General features: G+C 40.7%; 2 protein-coding genes across 2 annotated transcripts; one reads left to right on the plus strand and one right to left on the minus strand.

The window, feature by feature from the left end:
• Nucleotides 1–138: 138 nt before the first annotated feature.
• Nucleotides 139–8,372, minus strand: coil (coilin p80). Its single transcript, XM_085156011.1, has 7 exons — nucleotides 8,034–8,372; nucleotides 6,059–7,031; nucleotides 5,877–5,966; nucleotides 2,998–3,045; nucleotides 2,806–2,875; nucleotides 2,514–2,602; nucleotides 139–916 (listed from the first exon to the last, which is right to left on the minus strand). Exons 1-7 carry the CDS (start codon nucleotides 8,282–8,284, stop codon nucleotides 869–871), a joined length of 1,569 nt encoding a protein of 522 aa, XP_085012137.1. The 5' UTR covers nucleotides 8,285–8,372; the 3' UTR covers nucleotides 139–868.
• A 1,211-nt stretch (nucleotides 8,373–9,583) lies between these two features.
• Nucleotides 9,584–18,352, plus strand: scpep1 (serine carboxypeptidase 1). The gene is made up of 13 exons (XM_085156990.1): nucleotides 9,584–9,741; nucleotides 9,944–10,083; nucleotides 11,498–11,587; nucleotides 11,711–11,866; nucleotides 12,007–12,081; nucleotides 13,992–14,064; nucleotides 14,236–14,273; nucleotides 14,695–14,823; nucleotides 15,510–15,594; nucleotides 15,759–15,872; nucleotides 15,988–16,125; nucleotides 17,844–18,007; nucleotides 18,116–18,352. Exons 1-13 carry the CDS (start codon nucleotides 9,681–9,683, stop codon nucleotides 18,176–18,178), a joined length of 1,326 nt encoding a protein of 441 aa, XP_085013116.1. The 5' UTR covers nucleotides 9,584–9,680; the 3' UTR covers nucleotides 18,179–18,352.
• The last annotated feature ends 29 nt before the right edge of the window (nucleotides 18,353–18,381 follow it).

Here is an 18,381-nt window from a genome sequence, read left to right on the forward strand (position 1 = left end):
AACAAAAAAGTCGACTTAATTTAAACATAAAATTAGCATAAATAGTATAAATTAACATAAATATTAGCTACTATAACTGAACTCTGAACTAACCATGTCGTAAAAAGAATTTTTAGTATATAACTGGCTTCCAGAAAACTGAATAAGAAAACTTAAGAATTAATGTATTAATTGGAAACTGTGATACTTCAAGCAGTCAAATACTGCTCAAAAAATGAAAGGAACACATAAATCACCGGTTGGATCTAGATGAATGAAATGTTCATCTTGAAAACCTTCACTGACGTACATTAGGTAATTTGTTGAGAATAAAATGACAGCATTCAGTGAAAACACAATAATTGTTTAAGTGCTGGATTTGAGGGGAAAAAGAAAATCACAACAGTTAAAGTTGAAAAGTGTGTGTTTTGTTAATTATCAGCATAATTACATTTTAGGTTAAACACTTTTTCAAAATGAATTCTGAGCAAGGTCTTTTTGTTACGAAATAAAACAGTCAGATAATTTTGTGGATAACGCGCTAAAATTTTGCCCTCATGTGTGGCTGAGGATGCAGTTTTTTATTGGAAAAGCAGTTTATACAAGACTTATCACAGTCACATCTCTGTACAAAAAATAAAACCGTTACAGTGTGCCCCAGAGCTCAAAATCATTACTCATCCCTTCAGCTGATTTAAGCATAAAAACCATTTCATCTCTAAACCCAGTTTAAACAGAGCTGTTAAAAATGTGCTAACAGAGAAGCACAGATAAGAACGTTTAAATGGACCAGAATTAAAACCATTGGATGTTTTAGCTTTTAAAAGATAAGTCCAGGTCATTAAAAAAATAACTATGTGGGTGTATGAATTCACTCTTTTTCTCAAACTTAAATGATGAGTCTTGGCTCCAGCAGAGACTCCCACCGTTCTGTCACCTATGAGAAGAAAGTGAACATGTTACTTTAAGGACTAGTCAAGTCAGATTTATTTATACAGCACAATTAAAAATAAGAGCTGTGCAGCTAAGAGAACAGAACAATGGAAGACAATAAATTCAATCGTGTCTACGACGATGTAGGCCAGCGGGCAAACACTGTGTCTGAGTCTGACAACGCCAGAGCACCACAAGGGACTGTGCGCTCGCCTTTCCTATTCCCCTTCTACACCACAGACTTCAGCCACGGCACAGAGACCTGCCATCTTCAGATGATGGTTGTAGGATGGTAGCTGGATGCATGAGTGGGGGCAATGAGACAGAGTACTGGACTGTGGACAACGTGACAAAGACCAAGGAAATGATTGTGGACTTGAGGAGGACCAGGAAACCAGCGAGCCACGTTTCAATCCAGGGGGTCGAAAATAAAACTTGTAACCACATAATTTTCACAGGGATTAATAAAGTATTCTGATTTTGATCTATTCAGAGTGTAAAGGCTTTACAAAAACCAAAACAGCACTTACCCATGCAAAGACTTAAAAACAAACAGTAAAACCTTAAAATTAATCTCAAACTGACTGGCAGCTAAGACGAGTGATATGTGGTCCTGTTAACTCATGAAAAAAGAGAAATGTCTAAAACAATCAGACCTTTTGGGGTTTTTTTTGGGGGGGATAATAATTTATTTATTTATTTGGGGGGGGGGGGGGGGATAATAAATAATAAAGTAACATGACCTATAGGGGTGGGGGAAAAAATCGATTCTGTGTAGTATTGTGATATTTTGTTTGCTAATAATGTATCGATACAGGGACAGCAGAAATCGATATTTTGTTACAAAAAAGTTTTTTGTGCTCTGACTTCAGAGCATGTTGATCCTTTTTCTGAGCAAGAATCCTGACATTCCTTCACTGTCCAAATGTGTTTAACTTTTTTATGGCAGCAATAAACATGACAGTTTACTTATTTTAAGACATGTTTTATTTTAATTAAGTTTAAAACTTTTTTATTTAATGTAAAATTATATTTTGTTTTAATTTACTTTCAAATTCTTCAGTTGCTGAAGGGGCTGCATAGTTTTCATAAACTGCATAGTTCAGAATAGCTATAATTGTACCAGATGGTTGCGTTCAGTTAAGTTGGACTAGACTGTAATACAAACCATTCAGTTTGTCAACAATAAAACTGAAATGAGAGAAAGACTGAGTGTGAGACTTTGATATTAGATAAAATGAATATTGATAAAGTTTACCTTTATGTACAGAATCTGAATATCGCAAAATATTTTAAAAAATTGCAATAATATAGTATCGTGGGATGTATGGTGATTCCCACCTCTAATGACCTAATGTATGTAATGTAAAAAGGGTGATAAAGGGTCACACCCACAGAATTATCACCCTACTCAGCATCCATACATATATCTTTAGCCTCTTATCTCATGGTTTTATTTTGCTCTTATCAGTGTCACATTCAGCAGCAGCAGATTGACTCAAGTAGCTCTGATAAATCTGCTTTTAAACCACACCCACACTGGCTTTACTTTTACACTACCTGTGGCTTCAGAGGGTTATTAACAGCATATAAAATCTTACCCAAGACCCTCTGGACACAGCATACTCCACCCTCTCGGAGCCATCTGGATTTTGATAGACTAGATCAAATTTTCCAGGTTCTACGGAAGCTTTGGAAGAAGAAACAAGTTAGGAAACATTAGAAAGAGAAATAAATTAGGAAGGTTAATTCTTAAATCTCTTAACTTCTTCTGAGAAAGTGTTCAGTTCTCTGAAAATGAAAAGGTTTTCGCTGTAACGTATTATATATCACTACCAGTGATATATAATACCAGTTAAGATATTGTATGCCAGCGGTGAACTGATCTCCTACCTTGAGAGACATTAAGGAGTTCAAGTTCAATCTGTCTGTTGATTGGGTCAAAGCTCACGATCTTTCCCTCCTAATGTAAACAGAACCATAGTTGGTCATAGACAGTTTATACCATAGTCTGTATTAAATAAGCTTTTATTAGTAAAATCATTCCAAGGTTGTGATTAGGTCATCACAACTGACTGCACTCACCTTGTATTCAGATACCTGAGGTGTGTAGTTTTCAGTTAGCTCCAGCAGCTGCATATAAACACATATAATTAGGAAATTAATGCAATTCACTTTTTTATTCACACATTATTATTTATATAGCTTCAAATCACAACAGCAGTCGCTTTAAGGGGGCTTTATTCTGTAAGGCAGAGGCGCTACAATAACACAGAGGAAACAAGAGCACTCTGACAGCGCAACTCCCCTCGAAGAGCGAGGGCTGGAATACGTCTGTGATGCTTTATGATGTTTTTATTACAATGCATCAGAGAGCAACTTAGTATCTTCCCCAAGGAAATTTGACATGAAGCAGCCAGCCATGTATTTATTTTATTTTATTACAATATGCCCTCATAATTATAATATTACCCTGCTTTTATAACAACACACTGATGTCTGACCTTTGACCTTTAAGCATTACATACTAAAATGATGTATTTTATTATCTTTACCAATATAATTGAAACAGAAATGGCCGAAATCTTTGGTTTCAATAAGCTGAAACAATGTGAGTGCGGCAGGGTGTGGTTTGTGGCTCAGCCGCAGGGTGGAGCAGCGGGTTCAGGGTGCAGTGTCAGGGGAGTCTGACACACACCTGAGCTCCATCATCTAGCCATGGCTCCCTGATAAAAGACGTGCTGGGACCTGAGGTGGGAGTTGTGTGTGCTATAAGCAACTGCAGGCAATTATGGGCAAAATAACCACTGGCAGGGCTCTAGACTAACTTTTTGCCATGGGTGCACCGGTGCGCACCTTTAAAAAGTTAGGCGCACTCAAATTTTTCAACCGCATCACTGAACACCGCAGTTTTACATGTGCACTTTCTTTGGGGGGGAATTTATTTCTAAATTATTCGTGCATTTATTGCGGCATATAATGCGTTTTCTGGATACACTGTGCTTTTTCAGCATTCAAAGATTGATGGCACCGTGTCAGAGCACTGGCTATGAACTTAACAAAAAAAGTTATCAATCGTTCTTTTCATCTTTTCTTATTACCCACAGCTACATCCACTTCTGTCAGGCCTAGGCTGCTCACTAGGGCTGGGTATCATCACTGATTTCTATAATCCATTTGATTCCGGTTCTCAAAGTCCTGATTCTATTCAATTTAGCCTCAGACAGTCAGAAATATTTTAATTCTGATCATTTATCAGTACTGATACATGTGAGACTTCATCAGAATTGTGAACATCACAGCAGATGCCTTTGTGTCAAAGTAACTGAGAATAAAACACAGAAAAACATGAAGGAGATTTTTCTGGCCTGGCTTTTTATAGCAGATAACCGTCGGTGAAGTTTGGTTGGAGAGAGACAAAACCTGCAGCTCAGAATCAGCGCAAACAGACGTAAACACAGAGCGGACCCGACGCATCAGAATCGCTGAGCTCCGACAGCGTGTCCGTCTACGGGCCGTCGGGTGAGAAAGCCGAGAAAGAGAAAGCTGATTCTGATGCGTCGGGTCCGCTCTGTGTTTACGTCTTTGTGTGGAGCCCATGTACCTGCTCTCATTTGCTGTTTGGTGGTTGTAGAAATAGTTTTGTGAGCTTTAATCTGAGAATCTGGCGTTTCTGGTAAAACACATTTATATTTAAAAGCCGATTCAGGATTTAATGAATCAATATCGCTTTATTCAATCTACTCACCTCCCTCTTCCAACTGCACTTCCAACTGGACCACGGCCAATCAGGTCCCGCCCCTGACTATCTCTGATTGGTTTAGTCCACGATAGGGGCATAATGTGTGTCTGTTTTTGACCACACGGAGAGTTGCAGAGATTTTTTTTTTTTTTTGTTACCCGAACAGTTTTTTAGTCGCACCATTGAAAAATTTGGTCGCACTCTAGAGCCCTGACTGGTGATCCAAAGTGGACAGGATAAACAATCCTCTGTTTCCAGGTGAACAATTAAAGGACTACCTATGAAAAAAGCTGAAAACTGGTGATTGACTTATGAGCTACTTAAATATATTAAGGGGTTACCTAGGCAACTGAAATACTCAAAGGTGACCTGCCGTCAGCTTCAAAGATATGGGCAACAAACTAACTGCTTCCAGTGTGGATGCAGTTTTAAACAACATAAAAAGCTGCTGATAATGGGTTCACAAAAATCTTTGTAAAACATGGTTCCTCATTCTTAGCGACTGCTACCCATAGTGTTAGCTTCTGAACCACTGTAGCTAACGAGCTAGCCTCTAGCTAGGCAGGGCTAACTACTGCTATTCAGTCACAGCAGCTTTTTTGACTTTTTCGACTTCTCTATAAAGAGTTGCAGAGAAGAAAAAACCCCAGAGGCTCACTAACAGTGTATTTGCTTAGAGAACACTGGATTTAAACATTACATAAAATACTGCACTGTAAGATAAACTCATGGCTTATATGTCTGTGAAGCATTTTGATTTTTCACATAAGTTTACACCTGAACAGAAAATCTTTGACAACTGTCCCCCCGCCCCAAAGCTAAGCTAATTTTGAGTATATTAGCTAAAACAGTGTACTACAGCTGATAAGGATGTTGAAAAAACAAGGCACAGAAAAGCCACGCAAACTTAGAAGAGTTGACCTGATTTGTACAAACTGAAATGGCTTGCAGTGGACAGATGCAAGGTCATTGATGTCTACATCCTTGTGCATTAAAGAGGGAGTATGCTGCATTGTAAGAGGGCTGATCAGCTTGTTTCACTAACTCATCTACAGAAGGCAGAGGGTACAGCAGATTTAGACTTTTTTTTCAAAATAAAAGTATGACATTATTCTCAAAATCATCAATAGTATTTTTTTCTTAGTGTAGCCCTAAAACTCCTTCAGAACAACACTATGCTTTCATTTTTAACCTGGAGATGACTGCAGCTTACAACACCCACCTTAAAGGCAATCCTCTGCCCCACCTGTGGAGGAGCAGCTAACAGGGGCATGGAGTTGTAGTCCTGCTTGGGTACACTCACAGCTTCATTCTATAAATGGAGACAGAAAGTCAAGAATACCTTTTAATTCATTTTGAGAGCAGATATTACATTTAAATTTTAGGTTTCAGATACAGACAAACCTGCAGGATCACTGACGTGTTGGTCAGTGAATCATTCTGGTAAGACGGCTCTGTGGCTCCATTATAGCTGGACCCAAAGCTGCTACTGTTCCCTCTGCTTGCTCCTCCTCTACCCCCACCCGTAACACTTGCTCCCTGACCACCGCCACATCTGGCTTTCCCTCTGCCGCGACCTTGCCAAGGAGACTGAATACCTATGCCACCTCTGGGCTGCTGCAGCGGCCTTCGTATCACCAACTGGATCTCGTCTTCACTGTCCGAGTTGGAGCCCTTTGCTGCTGTATGAGGTGGCTCGGCTATGCTGGCGGGCTGTTCTGGATCATCGTTTGTAGGCTGCGGGGCTGAAGGAGCTCGACTCGATTCTGAGCTGGCAGCCGTGGTTTTTAAAGGTTTGTTTCTGGGCTGGGTTTTCACACTGGCAGCCTCATCAGGAGAAGACTCTGTTTCTGAAGAGGATGACGACGACAGTGGAGGTTTTTTGGGGGCAGGTTTTGTGTTTGATGGGACCGTGGAGGGAGCAGGAGTGGAGGTGGGTGTTTTTGTTGTTTTTTTGGCTACGACATCTTCATCACTGCTGCTACTACTGGAATCTGAAGAGGAGGCTTTTTGTGGTTTTGATGCTTGGAGCTTCTTGGTGCTTTTACTCAGCCGGCTGACAGCAGCTGGAACCTTTGGGAGATCAGCTGGTTTGGGAGAAGCAGGAGCACCTTTTTCCTTTGGCTTCTTCTTCTTCTTCTCTGTGGGTTTTCCCTGTACATTCTCATTCTGGTCATCACTTGCCACTAGGTTGGCACCGTCTGTCATTCTGTCCTCGTTATTTTTCTTCCTCTTTTTCTTCTTCCATTCGACACTCACTCCATTTTCTTCTGGCACAGTGTCTTTTGTGGCTCGCCGTCTCTTTCTGCCGCTTTCACTTGCTGCATCTGGATGACTGCTGTACCCATTCAACTCATTCATCCAGCCCACCTTCACCCTGACACAAAAACAGAACACATCTTAAAGGAATAGTTGAACATTATACATTATACAATTGATTTATTATGTCAAATTTCCTTGACACAAATAAAAAAGGTCAGTAGCAAACTATCCAGGGTGTACCCTGCTTCTCACGGACGGACAGATGACAGAAATGAACGTCAAACCTGTTTCCTTACCTAGTTATCCAACCCTTACAGGGAAGTTAGAACCTTAAGACACAATCTTGATGACACAGGCTAACACTGAGAAACAGCAGGCAACCACAAAAGCACATTTAAACCTACACATGATTTAGAATCAGCAGTCTGCCCAACATGCAGATCTCTGTGTTGTGACAGGAAACCCACACAGATCTGAACCCCAGAACCATCTCATCGTCAGATGACAGTGCAGAATACTGAAAAACTGTCTGTTGTAAAGCATACAGCATTTGGTTTGTTGTAGCTTTTGAACTAACAAAATGAATACGTGTGAATTTAAATATTGTGTTGCTTATGTTAAGACTTAAACTTAACAAACTTGAGGTGTGTTGGTCATTTGAAGTATGTTACATTGGTGCATACTTCAAATTAGGTTCAAATTAGATTAGTACAGATTTAAGACTCTGGGGTGACAGGAGAATAAATGGTGCCACAAATTTTGGAAAATTAAGTCTACATGAAGTTTGTTTCAAATCCACACTTCACTCAATAGCCCTGTGCCAAATACGCGTATTTCGTTTTTGCAAACAGAGCCTAAGAATAGATAACATTGAAAGGATGTTTTGGTTGTATTTTATTAACGTTTTTTTCCCCTTTATGACGAGAAAATGTCTAAAAAAATCACGATATACCGTGCCATGATCCAGGTTTTTGTTCATACCACCCAGAGCTAGGCAAGCAGCGTCCACATGGTACTGAGCTGAGTGTTTAGACTCATGTTGTAACTAAATAACTCGTATTAAACATTCCAGAATCTATCGGCGCTTTGAAAGTTACAACTAACAAAGCACGCGCACCTGACGCTGTCGTTGTCCCGCACCACGTAGATGCTTTCCGTGTGCGGCAGGTAGCAGTCTTCTATGAACAGGCTGAGGATGCTCCCGCCGCTGAATTCAAACTTCTCCCTGATGACGCTCTCCAGGTCGGCCACCACGCGACACACGTTTAGGTCTACGAGCAGCCAGCACATGCGGCAACCGACGACAGCCGGCGGCGGGTAGTCAAAGTACAGGCGCAGTCGGATAAAGTTGTTACTGTGGGCAGCCATGACGGCTACAGCACCAAAACACGCCGGCTGCTGTCTCTGCGAGCTCAAAGACGACACTTCCGCTCTTCAAAATAAGAGTGCAAACTCAAATGTATTTCATTTCCCTATTCAAAGAAAAGATTATTATAGTAATAATAACTCTGTAATGACAGCTATACCCACATCATATCAACTTATCACGTATTCGTTTGTAGTCTCAGACTTTTATTTTAAATTATCACTTTTCAACGGAAGTGAGGCGCACGTGTTTGGTGCTGTCAAGACCCTCGTTTACAATATTGACCTCTGCTGGCGTGGAGGAAGTACTGAATTATTACAGAGCTCCATCGCAGCCAAATGATCGAGAAATATTCACCAGAGGCTCGTGTCGTAACTTAAAACTAAACTCAAACTGAACTGAAAAATGACTTAATAAAATAAAATAAAAGCTTATCTTCATTCTTGTTGGGATTTTTTCTTTGTTAAAGTCCTTAAAACTGACTTTATGACTCATTCAAGCATTAAAAATGCACATAACTAACGGGTTGAACCACTGGTCTGTCTACACATAATAGACAACTTATATCAGCATGGTTATCAGATTTTCCTTAAAAAACGAAAAGGAAAAACATTAGGACCAAAGAAAAAGTGGCAAGCCCAGAACACTGTCTACATCAGATGACCAGTTTCTGGAATCATGTCTGCTAGAAATAGGAAAAATCCAGCAAGACCTGGAAAAATAAAAAAAAGAGATATATTAAGACCTTGATCCATCTACTCTTGGCCAAAGTCTTGTCGGAAATGGTCTGAATGAAAAGGTCGCTGTTAACAAGCAATTCCTAAGGAAGGGTAAAGGCTGCAGTATGTCACAGTACACAAAAACTGGATTGAAAATGAGGGGAAACAAGTCAAATCTAAAATGGTTCTAACTATTATCAGCGTGTTTGTCTCTGTAGGACACAGAGTAGGAGAGTCACTTTTATCCTAATACAGCAGTTCTGCACCTAAACTCTGAGCCTTTCCTGCCTCCTTGCCGTTTCTTTTATAACTGAACTGCTCACTTTGTCTGAACTGTGTGCATTTACATTGATGCTTTATGTCTGTGTTATGAGGTGCAGTGCTCTCTGTGCCTGTTTTAATTGTTAATTGCCCCTTGGGGATAAATGAAGTGTTTCTGGGATTTGAAATGAATGTTAGATCAAACTCATCGTCTTTTCTTCTTTTCTTTTGATGTTCATTGAGGTTTTTCAGAGTCCTTAAGTCACTTTACTCCCTTCAGTGCTCTGAGGTTATTCTAACTTTACTTTGTGACGCAATATTTAAAAAAATGTGTCGGTCAGCTGACCACGGGTTTGGTCATGTGACTTCTCGTTGCAGTTGAAATTATGCGGAGCCTTTACAGCTAGACACTTTAACGATGGGTTCCTTCCGAGTAGACTTTACTTTGTGTTTCTTACTCAGCGTTGTGCTGTCTAAAGGTAAGATATCCGCACTGTGGACGAGGCTCTTACAGACTTCTCGGGGTTTTTTTTACCTCCCACTTTGACTTCAAAACGAAAGTAACGTTTTGATCGCTCATCACAGACTGGTTTATTGTTTCTGGTTGAATGACGATGTAACCCTGTCACACTGTAACCGAACACCAAGTTAACGAAGTGGATGTGATTGAATTCTGCGCAGGGCTCCCCTCTGCTCTGCGGAGCAAAGAAGCCTGGAACTATGTGGAGGTGAGAGACGGGGCCCACATGTTTTGGTGGCTCTATTATGCTGACAGTGTACAAGCCCAGTACAAGGACCTGCCTCTGGTCATGTGGCTGCAGGTAGGACTTCATGATTTTTGTTTTCCACCTTAACTGGGCTTCCAGCGATGTCAGCATTTCAATCAAACTCCCGATTCGTCCCATTTACGAACATTTTACGCGTTTAGTCGCTTAGTATCAGTCCCATTCCGTTTAGACCAAATAAACTGTCAGTGAGATTTTCTTTTTACACGAATAAATAAATAACCTATATAGGAATTTAAACTGTGAATTCCTAACTTTGCCTGCAACTTCCCCCACGACCTTATGCTGACAGCTTAAAAAGTTATTTTTCATTTAGGCAGTAGGCTGTCTACAGTCTGCACCTACAATACCTGCACCGTCTGTAGGGTCTCATATATTTTTGTAGTTCATTCAAGTTGAAGCATGCAGAAGTTTTTTTTGTACTGGACACAGAGAGTGATCCATCCCCAGACACTCAAGCGTTCAACTAGTTGGAGTAAGACTTAAGTGAGGGTCAGTCTTGTCTGTATGTTTCTGAGGAGGAACAAAAGTCCACAAGACTAATAATGCTTCAAGTATTTATGTCTTATTTAGCGATTCTCATCCCATATAACTGTCTGTCTTGCCCGTTGTATGCAAATACTGATTGAATAAATAATAAAGTCCACAGGAAGCTAAGAAATCCCCTGAAGCTGTTCGCTGGGCATCATTAATCACTTAACAATCAGGTCTGCGACAAATCGAGCACATGCATGGTTGCATTCTCAAACATGTGCAGCATCATGCTACTATTCCATCTTCCTGTACAGTGATGTCTGCAGGAAGTTGTGATGTTCAGAGATTGTGTCCCCGTCTCAAATGATCAGGCCTTTGGTTAAAAATGGAATGGGGCTTAGACTGAGAGGTGGTAAAAGTGAGTAATGGCAGTGTTGTTTTTATTTCTAACCACAAAAGAGGAACAATTATGGTCTAATTTTAAACTTTCCACTTTATGACCTTGTATTGCATTATTTTTCTGATCCCACCCCCTGCCACCAAAAACAAACAAACAGTAATAGAGACGTGTACTTTAATAATAATAATAATAATGGATTAGTTATATATAGCGCTTTTCAAGGCACCCAAAGCGCTTAACAATGCCACTATTCATTCACTCACATTCACACACTGGTGGAGGCAAGCTACGGTTGTAGCCACAGCTGCCCTGGGGCAGACTGACAGAAGCGAGGCTGCCATATCGCGCCCCTCTGGCCCCCTCTGGCCCCCTCTGGCCAACACCAGTAGGCAGTAGGGTAAAGTGTCTTGCCCAAGGACACAACGACCAGGACAGAGAGCCCGAGGATCGAACCAGCGACCTTCCAGTTACAGATTTACTTTAATGGATTTACTTTAATGGCTCGTTTAATACGAATGTGGCTTGTGCTGAGTTAAATGGCAAATATTACAATGTTTACCTGTGCGTGTGTTTTAGGGTGGCCCAGGAGGATCTGGAACTGGCTTTGGCAACTTTGAGGAAATTGGACCCTTGAACAGAGATCTAGAGCCCAGAAAAACAAGCTGGGTAAAGATTTATTGTAACTGAAGAGTGCTTCAAAGAAAGTATAAATGAATAGATTAGCATGCTGACGTGTGTGTGTGTGTGTGTGTGTGTGTGTGTGTGTGTGTGTGTGTGTGTCACCTTTAGGTCCAGGCAGCCAATTTATTATTTGTAGATAACCCTGTGGGCACTGGCTTTAGCTACACAGATAGGCCAGATGCCTATGCTACCAATGTGTCCACTGTAGCCTCAGACATGCTGGTGCTGCTCAAACACTTCTTCTCAGAAAAGCCTGAGTTCCAGGTATGTCCATTATTGCATTTTTTATTTTTTTTGCCTGTTTGTCAGAAAGATGGGCTCATCAAACGTTGTCTAAACACTAAAGTGACTCCAAAACACATTAGTATTAAAGGACCTAAAGTGTACTGTTCTGTTCTTCTCAGAGCATCCCCTTCTACATTTTCTCTGAGTCATATGGAGGGAAGATGGCAGCTGCTATCTCCTTAGAGCTCAGCAAGGTGAGGTGACTTATTTTGGGATCTTTCTGTTGTCCTTAGCACAGCATTCAGTTCAGTGTGAGCTCCCTGCTATTGGAAAGTCCCAGTAATAAAGATGTCATGTGATAGAAAAGGGAAGTAGAGACAACGTGACGTTTAAAGAAAAAAAAACCTGTCTGACAGCTTGTAAAGCCGATTCTTCTGGAGAATTAAGCAATAACTTTTATTGTAGTTTGTTTTATTTTTTTAGCTGGTCACATTTTTTATATTATTTTATGAGAGAGAGATATTTAGAGCTGTTAATGATTTATGTTCTGTTTAAAGCACATTGATTGAGTTAAGTAACATGAAATGTGCTTTATAAATATAGCTGACATTAGCGATGTTAAATTGATAGGTATGCTGTATGAAATCAGATTATGATGGCCATTTGTACCACCAGTCAAAAGTTTGGACACACCTTCTCATTTAATGGGTTTTCTTTATTTTCATGACTTTTAACATTGTAGATTCTCCCTGAAGGCATCAAAACTATGAATGAACAGATATGGAATTATGTAGTAAACTCAAAACATGTTTTATATTTTAGATTCCTGAAAATATCCACCCTTTGCTTTGATTACTGCTTTGCACACTCTTTGCATTCTCTCGATGAGCTTCATGAGGTCGTCACCTAAAATGGTTTTCCAACAGTCGTGAAGGAGTTCCCACTTGTTGGTCCTTTTGCCTTCACTCTGCGGTCCATCTCTGTGGAGGCCAGGCCTCCATCACTCTCCTTTATGATCAAACAGTCCTTACACAGCCTGGAGGTGTGTTTGGTGTCGTTGTTGTTGAAGAATAAATGATGGTCCAATGAAACCCAAACCTGATGAGATGGCATGCCGCTGCAGGATGCTGTGGTAGCCATGCTGGTTCAGTGTGCCTTCAATTTTGAATAAACCCCCAACTGTGTGACCAGCAAAGCACCCCCACACCATCACCTCCTCCTCCATGCTTCACAGTGGGAACTTCCTTTCACCTTTTCTGCTTTGCACAAAGAAATGGTGGGTGGAACCAAAGATCTCCAATTTGGACTCATCAGACCAAAGCACAGATGTCCACTGGTCTAAGGTTCATTCCATGTGTTTCTCGGCCCAAAACAAATCTCTTCTGCTTGTTGCTTTTTCTTAGTCGTGGTTTCTTAGCAGCTATTTGACCATAAAGGCCTGATTCACACAGTGTCCTCTGAACAGTTGTTGTAGAGATGAGTCTGCTACTGGAACTCTGAGTGACATTTATCTGGGCTCTAATCTGTTAACTTGAGATTTGTGAGGCTGGTGACTCGGATGAATTTATCCTGAGCAGCAGAGGTGACTCTTGGTCTTCCTTTCCTGGGACGTCCTCATGTGAGCCAGTTTCATTAAGGCACTTGATGGTTTTGCGACTGCACTTGGGGACACATTCAAAGTTAGCAATGTTCTGGACTGACTGACCTTCAGTTCTTAAAGTAATGATGGGTTGTTTCTCTTTACTTAGCTGATTGGTTCTCGCACTAATATGAATTCTAGCAGTTATCAAATGGGACTGTCAGCTGTGTACTAACACGACTTCTGTCCAACACAATCTCTCTGTCTCAACCCCAATAAGAAGGCACAAAATTCCACAAATGAACCCTGACACAGCACACCTGTGACGTGAAACCATTTCAGGTGACTACATCATGAAGCTCACTGAGAGAAGGCCAAGGGTTTGCAGCCCTGTCAACAAAGAAAAGGGGTGGTTACTTTGAAGAATCTGAAATAGAAAACATATTTATTTATCAATATTTTTCTTTGTTACATCATTCCATGTATCTTGCTTCATATATTTGATGTCGTCAGTATGTATCTACAATGTAGAAATTAGTAAAAAATAAATAAAACCATTCATTTGTGTCTCTCATCTGTTTATAGGCCATAACCCAAGGGACAGTCAAATGCAACTTTTCTGGTGTGGCACTTGGAGACTCATGGATTTCACCACTGGGTCAGTATCAGATATTAAGTATCAACACCATGTGGCAAGGAAGACTTCATTTTAACCATAGGATGAGAACAAATGGCAGGTTTTTGCTGTTGGGGTTAAAAACTGAGAATTCTTTTATGTAAAACTTCAAGCAAGGCTGAGTGAATTGATACACTTTTGTTTCATCCACAGACTCTGTTATGACATGGGGACCATATCTCTACACCACTGTAAGTAACACACCATAGACCGCATATATGAACCTGTCTTGATGTCACCAGTTGGTACAATCCTGCATTTTCACCATTGCGATCTTGGCGTTTTAAAACCGGATGTGATGAGTGAAACATGGACTGAAAAACGTTGCGAGCTCATTGGCTACCACTTATCATTGGGTTCTTTTTCCTTTAGCATAATCGGTTTATCCTCCTTTCTGTCTCTAATAGTGATCATAACTTACTAAATGAACTCCATTTTGCATTCACTATGACCTGAAATTAGCATCTAATCTCAACAGTGTCATCATTTACAAAAAATGATGACACTGTTGAGATTATGAAGTACGATGATCTTTCATATACAGTGTATGTAACACACAGGTAAGAGTCTTTTTGTCCATTGTGTTGAGCTTCCATATGATTCTGTGTGCAGTCCCTCCTGGATGATTACGGCCTGGCAGATGTCAGTAAGGCAGCAGAGGCAGTGAAGCAAGCCGTGGAGCAGGGCCAGTTTCTTAAAGCGACTGAGCTGTGGTCTATGACTGAGTCTGCTGTAGAGCGGGTTTGTACAACACTACATAATTTGGAGAAAATGCTTGCTGGATATTTAATGTATTGTCTAATCTTAAATTGCTTTATGGAAGTGGTGTTCCATCGGGGCAAGCAGGGCAAGCAGTGCTTGTCTAGTAAAATCTACCAACAGACATTAATTTAAACATACAAAAGAGAAAGCATCTCTCCTTTCATCTTAAACCTTGTCGTAAAACTTCTCACCTGTTTGCATTTTTCTTGAAGTTACTGCCATCTTGTGGCCATAGTTGGTTCATTGCTCTGGAAGCAGAATTAACTCCGCTTGACTCCATTCTTTGGAATCTGCATCGGCCAATGTTTTCATGGGCAAATCTGTGTCCCAATAAAAATGGCTTCAGCCTGTCAAGCTGAGAAGCCATGTTTGCATATGTACATCATAAACTTCTACTCTCTGACTGATAGTGGAAACTAATATGATCTCTTCAACAGTGTTATAAGATAGTGTGTGTATGGAATCGCTGTTGCTTTTATTCTGTTATACATGCATAACCTGTTTAACTGAGATGACTATTAGTACAACTATATATTAATATGGTCACCTTTGGCTAGGAGCATACACACTGAAGATATGTTATATTTTTGTGAAAACAAAATGTTAATAAAGTAGTTTTAGCCATATTTATGTATTGTTTTGTCTTATTTTTGGTTTCCCTTAAGAATACCAATGGAGTCAACTTCTACAACATCCTAACTCAGAGTTCAGATGAGAAGCTCACCTCTTCTGCAGGGCTGGACTTCATCAGTAAGACTCTGATCTAAATGATTCCATCTAGTCAGTAAACTAGACCACATGGGTTTGGTGATTTTAAAATAAACCTGTCCTACTTAAGTCTAAATGAAAAGTAAAAAGTAAAAAAATAAATTCTTCGATGACTATCTACTGATGCTCCTCCTACTTTATACCAGGTCTGCAGAAACATCGTCACATTCGCCCCCTCCACAGCCAGTCCCTGAGTCAGCTGATGAATGGACCAGTAAGGAAGAAGCTGGGTATCATTCCTGACAATGTCACATGGGGAGGTACGATTTCTTGAAGTGAAAGATCAAGGAACTGTTTGTCCTTTCATTTTAGATGCTTGAAAATACTAAATATCATAAAACCTTGTTCCCTCTCCTGTTTTTGCTGTGACCTCAGGTCAGGCTGATGAGGTCTTCACTAACATGGCACAAGACTTCATGAAGCCAGTGGTGGACATAGTTGACCAGCTGCTGACTGCTGGAGTTAAAGTCACAGTCTACAATGGACAGCTTGATCTCATCGTGGACACTATGGGTTAGTTACTCAGTAAATTACAAAGATGGGTGACGCACCAAGTACAGGGTGGGCCATTTATGTGGATACACCGTAATAACATGGGAATGTTTGGTGATATTAAAGTCCTGTTTGTGGCACATTAGTATATGTGAGGGGGCAAACTCCTCAAGATGGGTGGTGACCATGGTGGCCATTTAGAAGTCAGCCATCTTGGATACAACTTTTGTTTTTTCAATAGGAAGAGGGCCATGTGACACATCAAACTTATTGGTAATGTCACAAGAAAAACAATGGTGTGCTTGGTTTCAACGTAACTTTATTCTTTCATGAGTTATTTACAAGTTTCTGACGACTTATAAAATGTGTTCAATGTGCTGCCCATTGTGTTGGATTGTCAATGCAACCCTCTTCTCCCACTCTTCACACACTGATAGCAACACCGCAGGAGAAATGCCAGCACAGGCATCCAGTATCCGTAGTTTCAGGTGCTGCACATCTCGTATCTTCACACCATAGACAATTGCCTTCAGATGACCCCAAAGATAAAAGTCTAAGGGGGTCAGATCTGGAGACCTTGGGGGCCATTCAACTGGCCCACGACGACCAATCCACTTTCCAGGAAACTGTTCATCTAGGAATGCTCGGACCTGGCACCCATAATGTGGTGGTGCGCCGTCTTGCTGGAAAAACGTGCCAGCTTCAGTGCATAAAGAGGGAAACACATCATCATGTAGCAATTTCAAATATCCAGTGGCCTTGAGGTTTCCATTGAAGAATGGACCCACTATCGTTGTACCGCATATACCACACCAACCCATCACTTTTGTTGTTCCAACAGTCTTGGAGGGATCCATCCAATGTGGGTTAGTGTCAGACCAATAGCGGTGGTTTTGTTTGTTAACTTCACCATTCACATAAAAGTTTGCCTCATCACTGAACAAAATCTTCTGCGTGAACTGAGGGTCCTGTTCCAATTTTTGTTTTGCCCATTCTGCAAATTCTGTGCGCCGATCTGGGTCATCCTCGTTGAGATGCTGCAGTAGCTGGAGTTTGTAAGGGTGCCATTTGTGAGTAGCTAATATCCGCCGAAGGGATGTTCGACTAATGCCAGTCTCCAGTGACATGCGGCGAGTGCTACGCTGTGGGCTCTTGCTGAATGAAGCAAGGACAGCCACTGATGTTTCTTCATTAGTGACAGTTTTCTTGCGTCCACATTTTGGCAAATCCAACACTGAACCAGTTTCACGAAACTTAGCAAGCAACTGTAGCATGGGAGATGGGTGGTCTCGTAGGGTGTCTTGCATTGAAATCTGCTGCAATGACCCGGTTACTATGTTCACCAGATATCAACACAATTTCGATCCGCTCCTCACGTGTTAACCTCTTCGACATGTCAATGGCTGTGAACAAAGAGAAAATTGTAAATAACTCATGAAAGAATAACGTTACATTGAAACCAAGCACACCATTGTTTTTCTTGTGACATTACCAATAAGTTTGATGAGTCACATGACCCTCTTCCTATTGAAAAAACAAAAGTTGAATCCAAGATGGCCAACTTCTAAATGGTCACCACCCATCTTGAGGAGTTTGCCCCCTCACATATACTAATGTGCCACAAACAGGACTTTAATATCACCAACCAGTCCCATTTTATTACGGTGTATCCATATAAATGGCCCACCCTGTATATGTCCCTGTTGAGTCTAATCACCTGGATCTTTGTCTTCTCACAGGTCAGGAGCTGTGGGTGAAGCAGCTAAAGTGGGAGGGGATTCGTAATTTTAACGAGCTTAAGTGGACTCCCCTCGATGATCCTGCCACCCCGGGCGTTACTGGAGCTTTCTGCAAGACTTTTAAGAACTTTGCCTTTTATTGGATTCTCAAAGCTGGTCACATGGTAAGCTAGAATGAGTCAGTTGATGAAATGTAGATAAATAGAACCTAATTTCTTTTTATTAATATTAATATTTAACATAAAATGTCATCTTTTTGTCTGTCCTCACAGATTCCTTCAGATCAGGGACCTATGGCCTTGCAGATGCTGAAGATGATCACCCAGCAGGCCTGAACACCTTTCTCTGATCCAAGCTGGAAGTGCACTGACAATCATAATGATCACATTATTTTTAAAAAATATATAAATTTCACTCCCTGCTAAACAAACTCCAAAGTGCAGTTGATTACAATACTGTGTAACATTTTAACCCAATAAAAAGCAATAAAGACACATTTGTTTCATAAAGGCTACTTTGTTGTCTTTATTTAAATGTT

The sequence above is a fragment of the Neolamprologus multifasciatus genome, chromosome 4 (assembly GCF_963576455.1).
Source record: "Neolamprologus multifasciatus chromosome 4, fNeoMul1.2, whole genome shotgun sequence".
Classification (NCBI taxonomy): Eukaryota; Metazoa; Chordata; class Actinopteri; order Cichliformes; family Cichlidae; genus Neolamprologus; species Neolamprologus multifasciatus.

Bases quoted from the DNA above. Each gene is read 5' to 3' on its own strand.
- scpep1 (XM_085156990.1), top strand. From the start codon at position 9,681: ATGGGTTCCTTCCGAGTAGACTTTACTTTGTGTTTCTTACTCAGCGTT. The intron at 11,588-11,710 runs GTAAAGATTTAT...TGTCACCTTTAG, and splicing joins AGCCCAGAAAAACAAGCTGG to GTCCAGGCAGCCAATTTATT. The intron at 11,867-12,006 runs GTATGTCCATTA...TGTTCTTCTCAG, and splicing joins CAGAAAAGCCTGAGTTCCAG to AGCATCCCCTTCTACATTTT.
- coil (XM_085156011.1), bottom strand. From the start codon at position 8,284: ATGGCTGCCCACAGTAACAACTTTATCCGACTGCGCCTGTACTTTGAC. The intron at 5,967-6,058 runs GTTTGTCTGTAT...CTCCATTTATAG, and splicing joins ACACGTCAGTGATCCTGCAG to AATGAAGCTGTGAGTGTACC. The intron at 917-2,513 runs GTAAGATTTTAT...TTCTTCTCATAG, and splicing joins CTGTGTCCAGAGGGTCTTGG to GTGACAGAACGGTGGGAGTC.